General features: G+C 39.1%; 2 protein-coding genes across 3 annotated transcripts; both read left to right on the top strand.

The window, feature by feature from the left end:
• The first annotated feature begins 21 nt into the window (after positions 1–21).
• Positions 22–8,579, top strand: LOC140928839 (uncharacterized). Of its 2 annotated transcripts, XM_073378635.1 has the most exons (6): positions 23–2,115; positions 3,794–4,129; positions 4,919–5,083; positions 5,745–5,859; positions 6,959–7,068; positions 8,040–8,579. In XM_073378635.1, the coding sequence occupies exons 1-6, from the start codon at positions 88–90 to the stop codon at positions 8,334–8,336; spliced, it is 3,051 nt and encodes a 1,016-aa protein (XP_073234736.1). In that variant the 5' UTR covers positions 23–87; the 3' UTR covers positions 8,337–8,579. The 2 variants fall into 2 exon arrangements, with proteins under 2 accessions (XP_073234735.1, XP_073234736.1); XM_073378634.1 differs by lacking the exons at positions 6,959–7,068; positions 8,040–8,579 and having other exon boundaries at positions 22–2,115; positions 4,919–5,075; positions 5,745–5,883.
• A 2,872-nt stretch (positions 8,580–11,451) lies between these two features.
• On the top strand, positions 11,452–21,394 carry LOC140927104 (glutamate [NMDA] receptor subunit 1-like). The gene is made up of 7 exons (XM_073376760.1): positions 11,452–12,439; positions 14,207–14,817; positions 15,439–16,097; positions 17,119–17,286; positions 18,164–18,366; positions 19,622–19,800; positions 20,042–21,394. Exons 1-7 carry the CDS (start codon positions 12,002–12,004, stop codon positions 20,799–20,801), a joined length of 3,018 nt encoding a protein of 1,005 aa, XP_073232861.1. The 5' UTR covers positions 11,452–12,001; the 3' UTR covers positions 20,802–21,394.
• The last annotated feature ends 239 nt before the right edge of the window (positions 21,395–21,633 follow it).

The following is a 21,633-nucleotide window of genomic DNA, read 5'->3' as shown; positions in this document are numbered from 1 at the left end:
TACTGGTCAGCAGCAGCAGTCAAAACAAAATGGCGGATACATCTGGCAAATTTGTACGTATTTGAACGTAGTTTCTTGCAGACGTTTATGGCAGATTCACGACCTACAATGTCTTTGAAGAATCTTTTATCCAAGGTTCCAGCCCTCCTTCCTTCAACCGAAGAAGCATGGCCTAAACAGGCGCCAAAAGAAGACGCCCCAGCTCATCATTTGGAGGCAAGCTACAGAAATTCACCTCTGTACTCGGCTACCTCTCGGCCAACACTGGACGAGTTTTTACGGACAAATTACTTAATGATTCCTGAATTTGTGAAACAAGTGAATGAGGCAAAGAAAGCATCAGGGATCGAAGAAAGTGAAAAAGATGTGCAAAGTACTGCATGTTGTGAACAAAGTTTGAAAGAAACAACACACTCTGTTCATTTCCTTGCTGAGCAGAATACAGGAAAAGATGTCGAAAATAAACAAGGAGCAGTGAAACTAACAGAAGAAATAGAAATAAGTAGAACAATAACGGGTGGTGAGAAATCCACTTTAAATTCACAAAAGCAGATCACCTCTGAAGAAATAGAGGTTCCACCTCCTCAAAAACCAAAACCAAGAGTCAAAAAGGTTATGAAAGGGGGATGCTTGGTAATCATCCCTGCCCCCCAACCCAGGAATAGATCAGTACACAATACACCAACATCTGGAGAAAATATTATTAAAAGTGATAAAGCTACTGTTACTTCAGCAGACCGCAAGCAACTGGAGAATCATCCCAAAGAAGCATTAAAAGAGAAGAATTTTGAGAATACCAATGGAAGTCAGGCTAGACTGAAAGATGTTGATCAAAAATCCAGTAGCGTGCACCCTAAGGAAGGCAAGCAACATTTACAATCCGACATTTTGTCAGGGGAACATAAGCAAAAACCAGTGACATTAGCCAGTTTTTGTGATACTGATATTATGGAAGAAAGTTCACAAGATCCAGTTAGAAGTCCATCAAAAAAAAGAGCTTCAGTGTGTAAAGAAGGAGATAAATCTTTGCATAGCAGGGACATTCAGGATAAAGAGCCTGTGATTGAAATTTCAAATGGGCACTGTGTCACCAGCCAAAAAGAAGAGGTCAATAAAAACTCGGGAGAGATTTTGCTTAAAATAAAAAATCTTCCTGCAAAGAGGGGAGACCTTCCACAAGAGCCAAAAAAGAGTAACGTTATCTCCAGTAAGGCTGTCACTGAAAAGACTGACAGGAATTATGAGAAAAATGCAGCACTTTTGGCTACAGATCCTGAGGAAATAAGTATCGGGAATAAGCTTATAGACAATCTACAGGATGAAGTGGTGGTGAAACCTGCAAACAAAGAAAGAGACCATGTTGAGGAAAGAGAAGATGATAGTGTTGAAGGTCTTAGGATGAATCAAGAAAAAATTGACATTGATGACAAGCATTCTACCTCTGAAGATGGAGTCCTCTACGGAAATAATCACTTTTGTGATGATTTAACAAGTGTTTATGTGGAAGGCCATGATGTTACCACAGCCAATGATGGCAATAACAGTGAAACTGCTAATGGCAGTTCTATGTGCAACTATGATAAAAGTGATGATGGTGACCGTGATGGTGATGATGGTGACCGTGATGATGATGATGATGACAATGATGAAAGTGGTAATATACATGATGACGAAGGTAGTACTAAATATACTGAGAAGGATAAGGATGATAACGAGACAAGTGATGATGAGGATCATGATGATTGTAATGGACAGGGAGGAGAGGAAAGTGTCAGCACAAATGGTAAGATTTCTGTCAAGGTAAGCGAAGATGAGTATGCTGAGCTGGTAATGGATGACACAAACTCTGACGGAGAAGATGAGGGAGATGATTTTAATCCTAGGGACAGCGATGATGACTCTGATGAAGAGGAGGGTGAAATCAAAAGTGACTATGAACCAGAAGACATGCATCTGAATTCTGATACTGAAGACTGTACTGGGGGAATAACATTTTATCAAGATACCACACAAAGAAAAAGTAAAAACCATTTCAGGAACATGCAAAGAAAAAAGCGAAAGGCAAAAAATCAGAGAAAGAAAGCTTCTCGGAAAAGAGCCAAAGCTGAAAAGAAGGTATGTACACGTAAACATATTTGTAAGTAATGAAGCTTACTGTCAAACTCAGAAAACCGTGACACCTGAAAAATTTCAGGAATGTTGATTGTGTACTGGCCAATCACAATAAAGTTCAGGATAGGCAAGCAAACCTCAAAACCACAAACTAATTACCGTTGCTGTTTGTCATTTAGTTATCTTGGGCCTTATTGGCTTATTTCTCGCAACACGATAACATTTCATAAGTATTCTGGTGTTCACGGTTTTGTGAGTTTCACAGTGAAAGGGACATCTGAGTTTGACTTGAAAATTGGTTTTTGTTTTCTTGAATATTGGAGTTTCTTGTTTGAAAATCAGATTTGAAAATCGGAATTTGAAAATCAGAGTTTGTTTTCAAAAACCAGAGTTTGATAGTCGGAGTTTGATTTCAAGAATTACAGTTTAAGTGAAACTCCTGTTTTTTAAAACAGACTCTGGGTTCGGAAAACAATCTCCGATTTTTTAAAACAAACCCTGATTTTTGAAAGCAAACTGTGATTTTCAAAAACAAATTCCAATTTTCAAACTCCAAACTTCAAAAGGAAATCTCCTAGTTTCAAACTGATAATGATTATAATAATAATACTAATAATAATAATATTAATAAGTTAAAATTTATAGCGGGCAAATATCTATATGAATATAATCAAACTCTGATTTTGTAAAACAAACTCATATTTTTCAAAACAGACTCCCATTTTCGAAAACAAATTCCAGTTTTTGATGACAAACTCTGATTTTCAAGTCTGCAACTCAGATGTCCCTTTAAGGTGGCTCCCTGGAATAAATTGACCATGCGTAGCCTGAGCACTATTATGACACAAGCTTAAAAATCCGCGCGACGTCCACGCAAAAATAAAACAAACATGGCTTCTCAGTTTTGAAAAATTCCTCCAAAAAGACTTTATTAACTTTCTGTTGAAGCTCATTGTACAAAAAGATTGGTTATTGTAGGTCAGACATTTATGAGAGGAGACAATGTTACACCGGTTACAAGTCACTATCAATCTCCATAAGAGTAAATGAAGCAGAAATTTTCCAAAGACATCAATTCTTTCACTTCAAAAGTAGACAAATGTAAAATAGTCGAAGTAAATGGTGAATGGAGACTTAACTAAGAAAACAAAGAAGTAAGTCCACTAACCCTGAAGGAAGCAATGTTATTGTTTCTAGCCTTTAGATCCCGGTCAGTGGAAAGGTCTGAAAGATTGAAACAAGTCCCGAACAAACAGTGAGTGACCACCAGGGCTCGAATTTTAGCTACGATAGTCAAGTACCTTCAACTCGATTGGCAAATCAGCAATAACATTTTTAACAGGCCTAGCATGACACATACTCAGATCTTGTTACAGAGAGGAGCCCAAAACAAGGATTTCAGCACTGTTTCACAGATGGACTCAACCAGAAGTTTAGTTCCGTCTGTAGCACAGGCTATGTACATGACTGTATATTTTTTTACTTTTGGCAATGTAAATATCTAAGATTAATGTTTTCAAGATTATCAGTTGTAGAGGTGTAATATCAGTGCATATATCAGAATACAGTTATATGGGGATTTTGCCTTAGGGTGCAATTGTTCAACTTTTAAGAGTGCTTAGAAGACTTGCAGTGATAGCTGTTGGGAGTGATACTGATTATTGCTCATCTTTCTATATAGGCTATCAATGAAAGAATTACCCGAAGTAAGAGCTCTGATCCAAATAGCAAGATAGCAAATGACAAAGGCAAACACATACAGGCAGCCGCATCTCAGTCATCTGCAATCAGAGACAGACCAAAGAATCTAGCTTCATTGAATAAACGGGAGACTTCAGAGATGTTGCTAAAACAACAGTCAGTACATACAACAACTCAAACCAAATCAACTGATCAGAACACGTCACAGGAAGGGTCACTAAACAAACCACCAGGACAGAGTCAATCAGAGCAGGGATCACTGTTGTCATTAGTGTCATCTTATGCTGTGGATTGTACAGTGGCAGCTAGTGAAAAGGTACAGTGTGTGTAGTTGTCAGAACCAGCTGTGTACCAGGATTTGTGTACGCGCCATGATTGGCTTGTTAAAAAAGCCATTGTCAATTTGCGAATCAGGTTGAAAAGAAAGTTTGACGCCCTTTTCTGGTTATTTTCTGAGACCACTGGGGGCCAGAACAAGGATACCTTACTATCTTGGAATTAGACTATGTTTGCTCAGCAGGCTCTGTAGCTACAAAAAATCTTGGAGACAGTTTTTGAATGATATCAATGATGCTTATGATCATCAACGCACCCTTTTTCTGCTAACTTATGTCTGCACTATACCAGTATTTTCTTGAATGATAGATGGGGCAATAATTTGAGGGAAGATGATGATTTGAGGGAGGCGATTATTTTTAATATTTCTCACTTTTCAGAGCTTTTTTCATCACTGATAATTTTTGCTGGATCTCAATGTTTTTCGACTTGACAGGGAGGGGATTAAAGGAAGAGAAGATGGTGAGAGGGACAAGGGGCAATTATTCGAGGAAGGCAATTAATCAAGGGATGGCTATTATTCGCAGAAACACAGTAGCTCTTAGACCAGCTCAAAAACTATACAAAAAAACATATGACTTGTTTCAGTTCTGGCCCATCTCTGTACAGTGTAGACACAGCCTTAGTTAATCAGTATTAAAGTGATGTACTAAAAAAATTAAGCTTTTGTTAATTTGTGAACTTGTCTGTAAAATCCATTTGCTTCCCTTAAAAAAATTGCTCTTTATTTCCTTAAAAACCCACATACTGTAGTTTTCATTGTTTGCAGTTGGCACTTAAGAGAAGCAGAGGTGGCCAGCACGCCAAGAAGTTAAAGAAAGCAAAAAGAAAAGCTGCTGCTTGGGAGAGAATACGAAAAGGAGAGCCTCATCCTAGGACAAGAACTGCTCCTAAACCTATTTGTGGCTACTACATCCATGGAAAATGTAAAATGGTGGGTGTTTTTCTGTTTGTTTCTTTGTTTGTTTTGTTTTGTTTTTGTTGTTGTTGTTGTTGTTCTGTCTTTGCAATGTCAAGTTAAAGTGCCCACCCAGGCAGATTTTTATCATTTAAATGAAATTCTTTGTGCCTAAATCCCTTAGAAGCGTTTTGTTTAATTTATCTTGTTTCAGGGATGTTACACTAAAACAGGGAGTGTGGAACAAACTCAGGGAACAGGAAATGAAAAATGCGAAAAAACCTAGAACTGGAAATGTAGTTACTGATAGGTCTTGGGTTCAAGTTTAGTTTTGCTCCCATTTTTCATTTTCCCGTTCCCCATGCGTGTTTCCCGTTCCCCGTTAGCCGTTCTCCATTTCTTGTTTCCCCGGCCCTTTTCCCCGGCAGGTGAACAATACCAGACGTGACGATGTTTTTTTCCCTCGCAAAGCGCTGGATAGACAAATTTACTTAAAGCCTGTTCTACAGATGTAGGCGTTCAGATTGTTGGGTCAGCACAAAGAGGTGTAAGCAGGTTTGTGCCACCTTCCACTCACCTGAATGTTTGTAACAGGCTGAGCGATACGAGAAGAAAATAACACGTCTAACTCAGGTTGTTGTTGTTGTTATTATTTTTAATTAGTTTATGAAATTTATTTTTTCTACTTATTTTTCAGGGCAGCCAATGTTCCTTCCGTCATGACAAATCAGCAATCGTGAGGAAAAGAGAACTGTGTAAATACTATGCTTCCAGCAGTTGTCATTTAGAAGATGAATGCCCTTATATGCACAATATCCTTTTCTGTTCAAATTGCATAGTGTAGAAACAGGTTAACTTGATTTCCGGTCACAATTCAGGCATGAAGACTTATGGATTGTATAAAGGAGAAAATTGGCTCTGTTTTGTTTTTGTTTGTTTGTTTTTTTTTTCAAGTTTGTCTCCTTTTGCGTGAAATTGTCACTCAAAATTCCTCGATATCAACTTTTTTTCTGTAACCCTTCTTTCATGAGTAAACAGTTCACTCCCTAACCCCTTTAAAACCAGTTTTCGGCACTTGTCGAGGCTAAAATCATTTTAGTGTAAAAATAATCCAGCACATAATCTCGTACCCAGATCTCTTGTTTACGAAGCCTTTGGCCTCGTCAATAAGAGATCTGGGTACGAGATTAGCTTGCACAAAAATTTCAGGAAATAAATTGAAATGAAGTAGTGGACAAAATAGAAAAACATCACTTGAATGTACGAAAGTTTAATAGGCAACATGCGTTAAATCGCTTGTTTTTTATTTGCGGACTAGTAACTGCAGCATACCCAGGCACTTCGAAGCTATATCCCCGTAACAGTGGGTACGTGGCTACGCGGCTACGCCGTAGATTGCTACGTGGTTACGTGGTTATGCGGCTACGTGGCTACTTGGGTACACAGCTAAGTAGCTATTGGTCTGCGTGACTAGGCGGATCCATGACTTAATGAACGAGGTAGACTATATACGAGGTATATATGTGGTTGTTTCCGCCCATGGTTTAAAAAACGAGGGATATTACACGTGTAGTACGTTTTTTTCGGCTCAATGTTTAAAGAAAGAGATAAACTACACGCGTTTCTTTTTCCACAAGTGTCGTAGTGGGATTAAGGAACTTGGAGCGTGGCACCTTGTGAATAAATTTGTTTCGAGTTTCGAACCCTAACTCTAACCCTAAGCGCAACCGTAGGAGACTACGTAGCCGGCTATCCATGTAGCCAAACCGGGGTATAGCTTCAAAGTGGCCGGGTATTCCGCAGTTAAGCCTACTTCGCTTTGAATGACCACAATTTTCTAACGTTGTGGTTAGGAGCCAAATTCATACCTCAAAAATAATTCTCCCAGAATGATTCTTTAACCTGACGTATGCTCGTTTCCATGTAAGTTTTTTCACACTGGAACAAACTGCTGGGGTGGTGAACGATGTAAATTCTCCCATGATGCTTTGACGGAGGAAACGAGACGTCTCTTGCAAGAGGTAAGCGGTCTTTTTTTCAGTGCACTTGCCAGTGTTTGGATATGTATGTGTAATCAAAATAATGGTGACGAGTGAATTTGAATAGGTAATAGCATGATTTGTAGTGATATTAGGCATAAATACCACGAGTGATATTTCGAAATTGTTACACGCAATTTCACAAGCCGTTAGGCGAGTGAAATTTGAGACAATTTTGAAACATCACGAGTGGTGTTTATGCCAAATGCCAAATATCACGTACAAATCATGCTATTATTTGTTTTCTACTACCCGCAAAAGGTTTGTAATTTTCACATGTAGGTATTTCAAATTAAGCTGAAATACCACTGCTCTAAGCCAATCAAATTGCAGATATTTTTCATGTAGAAGTATAATGGATGAAACTCGTTCCCTTGTTATTGGTATAATTATTATTTACCCCACCCTGCTAGCGGGGCTTTTTTTTCGTTGGCTCGACTTTCGCGTACTCGAGAAAGACTCTGCATGAATCGAGTAAGATCTTTGTTGCGCATGCGCGGCATTTTGCTTGGATATAGTTTGGAGCCCAGGCCTATATAGCCGTGCGCTTGGTACAGCGGGCTCAGTTCTGACCATCGGTTGATCAACGAACGGAAGCTCGCAGTCGGAAAACCAGTTAAACGATGGAGAATAGGTTTGACTAGTCCAGAAGTTCTGGCTGCGACTACTTCAGAGACTCCTTTACTTTTTTGTTTTTTTATTTGATTAGCTTCGCCAAAAAAAAACAAACAAACAAATAGCCTCCCCGCAGACGTCCTTTGGGGTTCGTTTGTCACGCATTCACTTCTCCCCCCGGTGGGGGAGAAATGAGGCTAACAAACAAACAAACAAACAGAAAGAACGTTGGCAGGGACACCGCAACAGCTCCGGCCAATTACAGCTGTGGCCAATTACAGCGGCCCCGCTCTTCTCGCAGGGTTTCCTTACCGCTGCTTTTTGTTGTTTCCCCTTAGATTCTCAAACCACCTGTTGCGCAACCGGTTCAGGAAACCTCTCCTGTTGGCTCTGAAAGCTCTGTGAAAACTCAATCAGTTTCCGATACGAGCCATTACGACGAGAACATGCCGACGTTGGACTCGTCTGGCTACAATCTTAGATCAAGTACGCTAAAAAGAAGGCTGAGTACGGACGGGTCTGATCAGATGACTGGAGAAAAGACCGCAAGGCGGGAAAATGCATGCGAAAAATCGAGCAGTACAGGGCAGGGTTCCTTGTTTTTGCCAGGGTTGTACAAGGATATGTCCTCATAACTCTGGTCTGCTCTGAAGTATCGATGTGTTTTTCACGGAAGAACTCATGCACTAATTGAAGACACTGGTTTACGACTTTTACTGATCAATACCAAAAAGGCCAGTTTCGAATTATTAAACTGTACACTTTGCTCCGATGTTGAAGGGAATAAGGCTATGTTCGCGCAATACTGGATAGCGGGGCACGAAAAGATATTCGATGTAGTGTGAACACCTATCCGATTATATGACTCTCCACTTTAGAGATCGACTTCACGCGGCTTCGCTCCGTTACAGAAATCGCGCCAAAATCACCGTTCTTATGTGTGAACAGAAGTCCTATCCGGTATGATGTTCGTGCTGGAGCAAAAGCTATCCGATGTAGTGTGAACACCTATCCGATTATATGACTCTCCACTTTAGAGATCGACTTCACGCGGCTTCGCTCCGTTACAGAAATCGCGCCAAAATCACCGTTCTTATGTGTGAACAGAAGTCCTATCCGGTATGATGTTCGTGCTGGAGCAAAAGCTATCCGATGTAGTGTGAACACCTATCCGATTATATGACTCTCCACTTTAGAGATCGACGCGGCGCAGCTTCGCTGCGTTATAGAAATCGCGTCGAAATAGTGTGAACACCTATCCGATTATATGACTCTCCACTTTAGAGACCCCCGCGGCGCAACTATCCGGTATGATATTCGTGCTGGAGCAAAAACTATCCGGTATAGTGTGAACGTAGCCAAAAACAAAAGAAATCGCTTTGGGATTCATGGATTAATAATTTATTTCTTTTGTTTTACTCCCCTCAGCAACGGAGCCAAACCAATTGAAACAGTTTCTGTAGAGAACTTGAGCTTATGATTGTTAATCTTTCATTCTGTTTATCAAAGTTGAAAACCTATTCTATTTTTTTAATTTGTACGCCACACATACACAGTAATTTTCAAGGAGTTATAATAACTCCTCTAGTGGGGCTAATTTAACCCCTTACAGTGGAGTTATTTTATTTCCAAAAAGGAGTTTAAAGAACTCTTTTTCAGGAGTAAAAGTGACCGCAGATATTGAAGAGTTAAAATAACCCCAAAAAAGGAGTTATCCTGTACCTAAAATTTTTACTCCACTTTCAGCGTTAAATTAACTCCAAAAAGAGTAAAAACAACCCATGTAAGGAGTAAAAGTAACCCCATTTCGGAGTTATTTTAACTCCAGACTGGGAGTAAAAAGAACTTTTTCAGGAGCAGAAATGACCCCAAATTCGGAGTTAAATTAGGAGTTAAAATAACCCCCAAAAAGGGGTTATCCTGTACCTAAAATTTTTACTCCATTTTTGGAGTTACAAAAACTCCCTAAAAATTACGGTGTAATATTACGACAAGAACAACAAAGATACAAAAAGGTAGAAAGCAATGGCGAGGAGGCCTAACTTATGTTAATCAGACCTCCTCATTAAGGGTTGGGTTTAAAAATTACGACGACGGATACAATTATTTATCAATTGGAAATTAAGAACATAATAAGGAAATTTACAAAAGTTAAATATTGAACTGTCGTTTGTCAGATTTAGAAAAGATACTAATAATTATTACATATAATAATACTAATAATGATTACAAATATTTACCTAAGGACGATGTCGGTATTGAAGGTGCTATAAAATTTAGTGAGATTTCAGACTTTCATTTTAAGTGTTCATCTATAATGACTTCAAAGAAAACTGTTTCGTTTACCCGATCAATTTTGGCCATTCATTTAAAGTTGAATGTTATGATTTGTACTTATTTGGCATGGTTTAAAGACAACAAATTTATTTATTTTTGTTTTGTTTTGTTTTGTTTTTTTTTCTCAGGTTTAATGAGAGACGGTTAACTCTAAACCAAATTGGCAAATTAATTATTTAGTTCGGTATATTAGCTAAGCAGTCTTTATCTTTACGGTGGTGAGTATAAGATCAATTTTTATCATGTATATGCGTTGTTTATATGGTCATGGAAATCGTTTCTACAAATAAGTCACATTGAACTTATAAAAGATATTTGTATTAATATTTTGTTTTTAAGTGGGTCACTTTCACGTTTGTGCAAGTAGCAAAGGTCTCTATGGTCATGTAAGTGTTCATCTAACACATCAAAGCCTGTCTGCCGTGCGAATAATTGTCTGAATACAGGAATTTTTTATTTGTTTCCATAAACTATCAAAAACAGAGGACTGTCGCTTTGGTATCGACGAGCAAGCACCAGGTTTTGAAAACGCTGGCATCGAACCTACTCGCGTTTATTTCCTGGTTATTTACACTTTAAAAATGGCGGGAATGTAGCTTCTCTAGCGCATTAGAAGAGAGCGCACACACTTCCAAAAATAGCCTGGGAACGAAACTATTTTAGATATGCATTCGTTTCCGATGGCGGTACGTGAATGGTCGACAACGATGCGAAACGCTGGTGTGACGTAAGTCGAGTCCTCAAAGCGTTTTAGTCGGCACCAAAACGGTGGTGTACGGAGACGCGTAGTTGTCGACAAGGCCTCAGTTTTGTCATGTATAATTTGGTTATGGTGCTAGAAGAAAGACCAACATTTTGCTGTTCAGTGAGAAATTCAACGCCAACGGCGTTCGTCAATTTGTAAACCTGTAAATGCTGAAAGAAGATCTCCTTTGGTTTTTCTGGGAAAAATTTGATGCTTAAATGTTATGACTATGAAAAAGAAGGAAAACAGTTCGACCGAGCCCTCAATTCCGATCTTTTGGGTTGTAGAAAAAACTCACAAACGTTAGAGTATGTAATAAAAATAAACGAAGTGTTTGCATGAATTTTTAAACGCGACCGGATGGAAAGGTTGTATTAAATAGTGAATTCATTAGCGCCTTCTTTTGGATTTCAGCTGCTGTAGGCTACATAGGGGTGCATTACATTTGCCGCCGGATTACATTTTGCGGAACGATTGTTTCGTATGATCTCTTTACCCTGTGGATCTTAGAATAATAAAGTTAAGAGCTGTCAAACTTCTCTAGTTATTTGCAAATAGTTCGCAAAAACAGTACATAACATTATAATGCATTTCCTTAACGTGTGACTCGAAACACCATTCTAAGCTAACAATACGAATTGATTTTTCGTAAATAATTGCTGTCCAAGCAGCGACGCCAATAGCATCAGACCATTAGAGACTTTTGCTGTCATAATACCTAGCTAAACGGAAATGACAGCTATTTGGTTATTTGACTTGCTGCAGTATGACATAAGTTCCATTGTAAGGCCGATTGTCTTAAAATCGATCCGATTCTCTCCCTTGGAGCTTTTTATTCCCAACTTTGGCGGCTAGAAAGAATAAAATTACGACTAATGTTTTTCCTTTTCTGCTTATTTAACAACGTATTGATGAGCCGCAATTTCATTTTACGAAAGGATATTAGTTCGTCGCATATTCTAGTTTTTAGAGTTTAGCCATTCTGATTGGCTATCTTTCCTCCTCTTTTATTACATGCTAAAATTATCACATAGAATTTTCAGGTTTTCGTTTTTTTTTTTTATTGAAGGTCGCATAAAACCGGATCCGCTGAAAACACCTGTGATATGATATCATAAATATATGGAAAATATCCAGGCATATTTCAACTAAAATTGTGACAACGGTGTAGAAATTCAAGTCACTTTCTTTTATTTGGATTCAGATAACGCATATGATATGGCTACAGGAGAAATTTTTCAGCGGTACATTGTCTTGTTTTTTGTATTCCAGTTACTTATACTACAGGGATATGCGGTTGATAAATACCGTATCAACATCCCTGTGTTTTTTGACACCGATGGTATTTATCACGAATCTGTCTTTAACACGGCAGTGAAAATGTTCGAATCCAGAAATAGACAAGACAACAGTGACTCTTATGCAGATTTTGAGGTGAAGATGCACTTTTCAAAAACTGACTTAACGAACCTCTCGTCGCGAGCGAATGGCCTGGACAGTTTGATCCCAAAGGTTTCAAACTTAACACTTTCATCCCATGGTGCGATATTAGTGGATGTGACTGAAAGCAGCGTTGCTTTCTCGACGTATTTGGAGAGCGTATCAGTTCCATCTATTGGTTTGTTTCGGAGCCAAAACGGATATCCAGTTACGCAGGTATGAAAAGTCTCCTTTAAATGTCATATTGGTGTTTCTTGGTTTGCAATCATTGGTCTATTAATAGGCCATGGTACATCGGGATCTTCAACTTAACACTTTGTCTGAATTTAGTTTGAATTTGAAAAATTCTAGCTTCTCCTTTCAATATGCACCGGGTATTTTAAGACCCCTTAATACCCCTCTCCTTTAATCAGAGAACAATCTGCTCCAATATTTTGAGCATCTTGACAGAAAATTTAATCGATTTGGGTATTTCCTCTTGTAAGGAAGGTGGAAAGCAGATTGAACGAAACTGATGTCCACGGCTCAATAAGCTTGGACTTCAAAAGCACACAGACAAGCAGAAAGAGTCAGTTTTTATACTAGGTTGCCACGTAATTAGTTCCGCAATTTTATTTGAAATTCTGTAATATCATACAAACTGACAGGGCCTCTTGCACTACTGAGTAATAGACCTGGAAAAATGTTAGTCAGAACAATTTTTAAAGGTTTAGGGAGTTCGAACACAGATACTACGTTTTTGTAGATGATCTGGCTTAAGGACGCAAGTAATTATCATGTCACTGTTTATATCTTATCTTTTATAATTTATACAAAGAGAAACAGTCTTTATGCACTGGGGAGGTTTTTTTGCCTAAAACATGCTGGGTTTAAATGTTTATGTATCGTCTTGCATCTTATGTAGCACAACTTGTCTTGTATCGTTATAAAACACACGTTTAATCTGGTCAAAGTGCCCGGTACGTCAAACCTAAATCCCACGTTGGCATAACAAACAACACTCAGAATCGTATATAATATCTTGTCTTGTGCTTTTCTGTGTGGATTTTATATCGCTGCAGTTAATGAGTTTCTGTTATTGTTTGAAGTAAACGTCATTTCAAGCTGAGAAAATCTTGATTGTCTTTAAACCGGTAACGTATGTGTGTGTGTGTGTGTGTGTGTGTGTGTGTGTGTGTGTGTGTGTGTGTGTGTGTGTGTGTGTGTGTGTTTTTCAACTCGTTATTTGCCTTTTTTTTGTGAATAAAAAAGCAAATAACAGGGAAAAACATTGCGTCAATTTTGTGTCGCGCAATATGCACGAATAAACAAATTGATAAAAAGTATATCTAGAATCACCTGGTGGCGTATGGTTTTTATCGCGAGATAACGACAATTTTTTTTCTAAATTGAATCATTCATATTTTTTTTGCGCTAATTACTGGTATATGTATAAAATGACCAGTCCGGGTTTTAAAAGATCAGCGTTTTGCTTGCAACAAAAAGGATCATCTTGATACGAGTCTATCTTAAGAATAAAAAAACACCTGATTGTAGCAAGAAAAACAGTTTAGCGAATGAAGACGCTGATAATTAATTTGTCGGAAGTTAAAATCGGTGCACTGAATAAATATTTGGCATTTTAATTAGCGCAAAAATGGCTCGTTCATGTTATAATTTATTACAGACATCAGGTATTGAAAGAAGAGCAGATTTTCCATTTTTTTTCTTTACTCCTGAAGGGTCCACTTTTATCATATTTCTTAAAGAATGATTGTTAAAATGTCAATTCAATAATTCAATAATTCTGTTTTAGGGTTAGGGTTAGTGTAGGTTAGGGTTAGGGTTAGGGTTAGGGTTAGTATCAACCCTTACCCTAACCGTAAAACAGCATTCTTTAAAAAACGGGTCGGCCCCGACCCCGCGTTTTACTGACACCTACGGGAATCTCTGCTCGCTGGGTGTATTTTAATTATACTGTACTATTTACGTTTTATACAAAAGGAAAGCTCATATGCTTTGGGACTTACAAGAGTAGCTGCACCTTCTGTCATTCAATATGCACAAACTATGATGGCGATTTCAAAGAAAATGGGATGGCATACATTAAGCTTGGTGGCATCTACGACGTACGATGGTAAACAATTTGTCGATGCCGTGAATGAGCTTTGTGTTCAGGAGAAATGGATTGTTAGAACGATATTCTGGATCGATGGAGATGAAACGTTCGACGAAATATACAGAGGCATCAAAAACGTTATGGATAGCAAACCCGGAGTTATCATTGGTCATATTCGCCAACGATCAAACGAAGACATATTTCGCGCAATTGATAACCTATGTGATATTTACAACAACAGCGCGTGGCTTATAAGTGACGTCACATCATACAGCACAAGGGATATCTCTTCAATCCCTCCTGGTGTGATTATGGTTAAGGCAAAGGAACCCGAGATCAGACATGACTATGAGCAGTATATAAACGCACTGTATGATTCATTTGCCCTATTTGAAACTGTTTTTAAACGATCTTTGGTAAGCCTTGGGAAAGACGGAACACAAACTCTCCTCGCTTCAGGGAATATGTCGAAATGCTTGCAGAAAAACGTAATAATGTGAGTGGTGAAAATTTTAATTTTCTGCAGTTGAATTCTACGGTGGGTCATAGGGACAAAACGGTTCCCAGAATCCAAAACCGTGTCAAGAATCCCTTAATACACCCCAGAACACATTAACACAATCCAGAATCCAGTTACACAACCCGACATCCAAAAACACTTTCCAGAATGGGCGTGTTTTTGGACTTTAGGGAGTGCTTTTTCATTCTAAGAAGTGTTTTTGAATTCTTGGAAGTGTTTTTAGATTCTGGGATGTGTTTTCTTTAGTAAAAACTCGTCCCCGTAGTCGCTCTCGACCTTGAAACTAAAGGTCCCGATTATAGCTTCCTCACGAATAGTCTCTAGAGAAATAAAAACCATAATCCTGTGAGTAGAGGTTTCTTTCTTGCATGGCTTTTAGCGTTTACGAAGTCATTCGCTTGGTTTGTCTGTTGCGTTGTTGGTTTGTTTACGCCGCAGGGTATAATACCATCAATAGGCATTATAACAAACGAAATTAACTTTTTACTTCAGATATTTTTCTGTTAACGGTAATTAGTAGAATCTTTCGTATAAACGAGGCCCCAATATTATAGGCATTAAGCTCTGTAAAATTTACTTGCCTTCTAATTCGCACAGGTACTTACAGGAAACTTACATCGAAGGGAAAAGTTCTTTATTTAAAGAGCATCACTTACAAGATCCTCTTGGCTCAGTCTTTACCATATTAAACCTTAAAAGAGATCTTAGTGGTGAAAAGCATTGGTCTCAAGTGGGCTTGGTCACCCCTTCAGGCCTCGCTTTGGAGCCAATGATGGACCTCGATGGAAATACCTTGTTTCCGCTCCTTCATCCAAAGCGTCCTATTCTCCGAGTCCCTGTTGTTATATGGCCCCCACTGGTGCAAGCAAAGGCCCCTGCGATGCCTAAGAGCCAACGACCATGCTTAGGAAGAGCACTTCCATGTTACAGTTACAGTAGTGTCACGAATTCAAGCCAGCAGATAAAGCAACTTCTCTGCTGTTTTGGAGCATCGATAGATTTTTTGCAATCCTTGCAAAAAGATCTCGTATTTGACGCTGAAATTTATGTCAGTTCTGACGGTCTATACGGCAAGTTCGATGCAAGTAAAAACAATTGGACCGGGATCGTGGGAGAAATTATTTCCGGTAAAGCAGATTTAGCCCTTGACTTGTCGATAACCATGAATCGTTCACAGTATATCAACATGATATATCCAAACATAGCAACGGCACTCAATATCTTGGTCCAAAAGGAGTTCTCCCATGGAAAATCAGGTAAATTGAAAGCCATCAGTAAATTCGTCTTCAGTGTGTGTTCAACTGCTACAAAGAAGCTGTCCATTAGCATCTAAAACTGGATATTTAACAATTAATGAATGAGGCTGAACATCTTATATATACGATAAGAAAGCCGAATTCAATAATTCTTATATTGTTCATTCAAAATGTATCTATTATTCATTCAAAACCATCGATGTTAAAGTTCATCTTTGATAGTGCACGTTTAGGGTTGCTCAGCTCCGCAAATATTCTCCAAATAGCAGATGTCGCCCTTTGAGTCGTCTTCTTGCTGTTCTTGCCATGTTTTCAGCTATTATTTCGCCTAGTTCTTACTCTTGAAAAGACTGAAATGTCCGCCATTTTTGTTTTACAACCAAAACAACAAAACCTCGTCCCAGGTCTTCTCGGTTAACGGTGCATTAACCTACAAAAAAGCTGCACTTTTGACGTCATCGGTTCATTGATCGCAAAATTCTTCCAAATTTGGTCATCAGTAGCTGGTTATGGTGAATTTTGCGTGTGGTTTTAGCCAATCAAAATCGGGAAAATATTTTGAATGGATAATAATGCATATTAACCAGCATTACTGACAATGCATTACCCTTGCGCCTCAACAACAGTAATATAGTAGGGTACAGTTAGACCATTTTTGCGGAGGAATACGCAAAACACGCAGAACACGAATTAAGGTAGCTCCAAGAAAAGGTGACGTGACGCTCTAAGCTCCGAAGCGGTCCCTGCTATTCTACTAACAAGTGATTCCCCGAAAAACATTCAAACTATGTTAAATGTTCCCTACCCGTGATTGACTGTGAATATACCTAAATGGAAAAATCGTCTATTGGTCGGAGTAGTCCAACAGGGCTTTAATGTCACTGGTCAAGCTTCAAAAATTTTACAAACCTATTAACAAAACATATAACAATGAAATGTGCCAGCTCCATAATTGTTGTATTAAATTAAACCCATCACATAATTATAAATGTTGAGTGCATTTAAATCTCTTATTTACCAGTCAGCTTATGGTTCTCTTGGCTCAAGCCTTTCAAAGTGGATCTTTGGATAGCTATCCTAGTCACGTGTAACCTGGTCTTGTTTGTGGTCTGGTGGCTGGATAGGAAAAGTCCTAAAGGATATTACCACATTCTCAAGGACAGTGACGAAGATGCATTTACATTATTGGGTAAGTGTGTTATCGATTCACTTTGTCATTGATCGCGACGCTTCAAGCAACGCTTTTCTTTGCATGTTTAACTCTTGCTGATACTTTTAGGATGTATAGCTCTAGTGTTTTGATTCCATAGAAATTGTAAGTCATTTCTTCAGCTGTAGTCTACTTAAAGGATCGCTCACCACTTTCGTTTCTGGGAGGGGAGTAAGGTTTGTGGCGCACTAATGGCGAAAGCCTTCTTACAATGTGCAGGGATTTGTTTCTCTGGGGCCAAAACATATCGGGGAGGAGGTTTTGATGGCGTGGGTGGGTAAAGAAACGGTCCCAAGAGAAGGGAGCAATGGCCCTAAGTTTCGTGAGGAGGGAGAAATCGGTACAAATTGTATTGAGGAGGCAAACAGTGAAATTAAATGCAGGTCACTGACATACTGTGAGTATTTTGGATGTAACGGGTAATGACTGAATTCCACATTTTAACGAGAAGGGAAAAGTAGGGATGAGGGAGAAATTGGCTAAGCTAGAAAGAAGATTTACTCCACTGTTTCCCTCCCTTATTGGTAGTTTTCTCATTCCAGACTTTTTCTGAGTTCACAAGTTTTGCCATTTTTTTTAAAAAAGCACATGTTTCGAAAATCCAGTGCACGATCACACATCAAATAAAAGTTCTTGACAGTTGCTAAGTGTTTTGCGGGTGGGCAAACTTCCTTTGGGTTCATCATATGTTGGTACACAGACATTTTCATTGACGTAAACTCAAGACATTTTATCGTAATTATTATGAAAAAATCCATGAAAGGCCAAGACTGACTTCTCTGATTTTGCGAGAATGCAAAACAATGCTTTGCCCAGAACAATACTTTACATTGTTTTATGTTCTGTTTCTTTCCAGACTCCATGAGTTATGTATGGGGCGTTGCCTTTAGCAAAGATATAGGTGCTGAGAAGTCCCCACGCAGCAATAGTGCCCGCTTTGTATCAGCGGTTTATGCCTTTTTGGCTTTGATTATGGTAAATACGTACTGCGCAAATCTGATGGCTTTCTTAGTCCAGGAATCTCCAATCCTACCAATCAGTGGTATAAGGGATGAGAAGGTACATACATACTCTGTTTACAGGAAGCCATTACGATTCCTGAAGGAGGATCGTGAGGTTATCCCAATATTAAAATCTCTCCTGACGGAGAACCTTCCCACACTAGAAAAGGCTGATCGCACCACAGGAATCAACGCCCTCTACTCTTTTCGACTAGTGGTGTAGGTTCTTTTACTTTCCACAAGGACCAGATAAGTGAAAGTGCTGTGTGACGTGACCCACGATTTTTCGTCCTTATTCGACCAGACTGGCGCGCTCCCAACTGAGCTAACCAGGCGGCGATGTGTATCTACTGCTCACAGCTGCTTACAATCGCCTCCCAGAGCCTCCTGAAGTGAAGCATCTTGAAGGCTCACGCCAGTTGAGAGGAACCCAAAGCTCTGAGAACGAGAATAAATTACGAGCACTGAAAACAAAGTGAATGGTCCCAAGGACTGTTCATGACTGCTAGTAGGGAGCTTTAATAAGCAAAGACGACGGCGACGGCAATGAGAACGGCAAAAAAGCAATCGGTTTAGATCAGCAAAACAACAACTTTGCACGCGAATCACGTTTTTTTGTGCTTTTCTTTGCCGTCTTTGCACGACTGCGACGTGAAACGTTTTAATTTCACGCTTTATGGAGGGCGTAAACATATAGCATCAGTTTTTGTCTTTTATTTTTCTGCCCTTTAGATACAGTCCTTGGATTTAACTCCAGAAATATTCACCTACATTTGATAAACTAAAGGACATGGAACAACACCGCGAATTCACTTTAACTCCTCTGCCGTTAGGGGTACACTTTCCTCTAGATCTTAGGCGTAGGCGTAGGCGTCCACAGATGTCGCGAACTTTTCCAAAATGTCAGTCTATCTAGCCTGCGCGCAGACGAAATTAAACTCTGGTTAACTCCGTCTGCGAAACAGCGCCGAAATCCTTGTTCTGGACTTCCAGCTGTGTACCCAGATTTGAGTACGCAACACGATTGGCCAGTTAAAAAAGACCTTTGTTTTGTTTGTCGCAAGACTGATAATAGCCAAACAGGTTGAAGGGAAATTCGAAACGCACTTCCGGTAATTCGTTGAGTCGGTTGGGGGTCCAGAACAAGGATCTCTGCGCTGCTTCGCAGACGGTACTAATCAGAGTTTAGTTATCGTCTGCACTCAGGCTACAGTCTATCACGAGAGCAAAAACTGAAATATGACTAGCACCCAATATCAGGGGCGTTGTCTGTTAAACTGTACTGACTTTATAACATTTGTTCTTCTGAACAGCTGCGGGAGAAGTCGCTTTATCCACCAGATGGTTTTAAACTTGGCATCACTCGAGGTACCAGTGACGAAGCCTACTTCAAGAATCACGTGGAAGAAGAGTTCAGAAAGATTTACCAAGTCAATCTGAAGATACATCTGTTTGATAGCTTTCAGGAAGGCATCGATCAACTTACGCACAAGTTAGTAGCATTAACACACCACATAATAACTGTCTTGAGTTTGAAGGCGACTCAGTTATGTCTTTGAAGGCCAAAAAAAAAAACGTTGAAAATTAAAATGTGAAGGGAAAAATTAGCAGACAATTAGGTAAGAAATATCCGCTTATAAAACGTGCCTATGGTTAGAACTGTAACCACTGAGTTTTCAGTGACACAATCCATTTGTTAGGCTGTTCAAAAAGTGTTGTCCTTCTTCTTTCAGCAAGATTCACGGAGTTATTGGTGACTACCACTCTTTACAACAAGCTGGGAACGCAGACCCGGACTGCCGTTACAGCCTGGCTGGGAAGAACTTTTATAAATACGGCCACGGGTTTGCATTCCGTAAAGGATCGCCTTGGACTGAGGAAGCTACTCTATCGGTATTGAAAAACCAGGAAAATGGCAGTTTACAAGGGATCATAGACTACTGGTTCAACAAGAAAGACTGTAATGCAATACCGGTGAAGAAATTATCGTTTGAAAAGTTTGTTGGTTTGTTTCTACTGATTGCAGGGGTGATTGGCTTCTGTTTTATTGCTCTTATATCAGAAATGTTAATTATTTTTCTTTTGATAAAGTTTGGAAGACATTTGGGTCCGTTAGGGAAGTTTTTGAAGCGAATGATTTTTAGCGTTCGCAAGGGCGAAGAAAACGAAATTCGCATCAAATGGTTGCAATTGTATAAACGACGCAAGAGCATGAGACCAAATGAATCTCAAAGGACTGTTGCTAGCGAAGGTTCGTTTCGGAGGGCTAGCTTTTATAATCTTAGCTTTGACTACTACGGTGAAACGATGGACACAAACTGGAACGATCAACAGTCACTGAATCTAGGCCAATGTCAAATGCTGGACACTGAGAAAGTTTCAGGTGAAAATGGAAACATTTCAGAACCAAACAGTATAACCGCGAACATTAGCGACGACAAACTGCGTTCACGTGACAGGACTAGAGTCTCCAACCAAATTTCAAAACTTTAATTTAAATCAAAATCATTTCAATTCAAATTGTTGGATACAGACTTCGGCATAGGACGAGTCCAAATTCACGGGGTATTTAGTAACAAATGTTTAAAATTTCTTTCAAAAATAATGTTCTCAGGCTCTTAAAATTCTCTAAAGGTGTTTTTAGCGCGTTGATTGATTAAAACCAATCGGGGAAGGTCAATATCCCTTAAAATTAAAAAGAAGGGCATAATCTAATTTTTCTTAACCTTAAGTGTTCCAGTGGTCAACCGATTGTTTTATTCCAGAGTAGTCCAAGTTACACAAGCAAAGTGGAATGGCTACGAAACCCGTTAGACTCCTTTGTTATATGTTTTTGTTAGCTTTTTTGGACCTGACCGTTTACAACGTTCAATAGCATTCCTATCATTTTGAACTTACTGACCAATAGAAAAATCGCATTAATTTATTCATTTACAATTTGTGAACAAAAAAAAAAAAGGATTGTGCACGGTCAGGGAGCTTTCAACATAAACTACAGCACCGTTGTATTCAACTTTAATGTTTGCCAGCTTTCATAACCAGTCTCCTCTACTAACTATGCCTCAGTCTGTGAAACGCGAGTACCATTTTTTGAAGAGCATTTTTTTTTTTTTTATCAAAAGAATCAAAAGAAAGAAACTGTAAATAAACATACAGTAACTCTATAGATCTTCATCGTGTCTTAAGCGCACGTACTAAGTATATCTGACCTTTTGCATACGACTCATCTCTCCCACAAGATAGCTCAAGAGCCTCAACACATTTTTTAATGATTAGTAATTGACAATCGCCATTCGCGCACAACCCGTCCTGGGATGTCAAGCGT

Source organism: Porites lutea, chromosome 2, assembly GCF_958299795.1.
Source record: "Porites lutea chromosome 2, jaPorLute2.1, whole genome shotgun sequence".
In the NCBI taxonomy this organism is placed as follows: Eukaryota; Metazoa; Cnidaria; class Anthozoa; order Scleractinia; family Poritidae; genus Porites; species Porites lutea.
This window is presented reverse-complemented; position numbering and strand designations above follow the sequence as displayed.

Excerpts from the sequence above, each read along its gene's own strand:
- LOC140928839 (XM_073378635.1), top strand. The coding sequence starts at position 88 with ATGGCAGATTCACGACCTACAATGTCTTTGAAGAATCTTTTATCCAAG. Across the intron at positions 4,130-4,918 it reads CAGTGGCAGCTAGTGAAAAG|TTGGCACTTAAGAGAAGCAG; the intron begins GTACAGTGTGTG and ends CATTGTTTGCAG. Across the intron at positions 5,084-5,744 it reads TCCATGGAAAATGTAAAATG|GGCAGCCAATGTTCCTTCCG; the intron begins GTGGGTGTTTTT and ends CTTATTTTTCAG.
- LOC140927104 (XM_073376760.1), top strand. The coding sequence starts at position 12,002 with ATGGCTACAGGAGAAATTTTTCAGCGGTACATTGTCTTGTTTTTTGTA. Across the intron at positions 16,098-17,118 it reads GTTCTCCCATGGAAAATCAG|TCAGCTTATGGTTCTCTTGG; the intron begins GTAAATTGAAAG and ends CTTATTTACCAG. Across the intron at positions 17,287-18,163 it reads AGATGCATTTACATTATTGG|ACTCCATGAGTTATGTATGG; the intron begins GTAAGTGTGTTA and ends GTTTCTTTCCAG.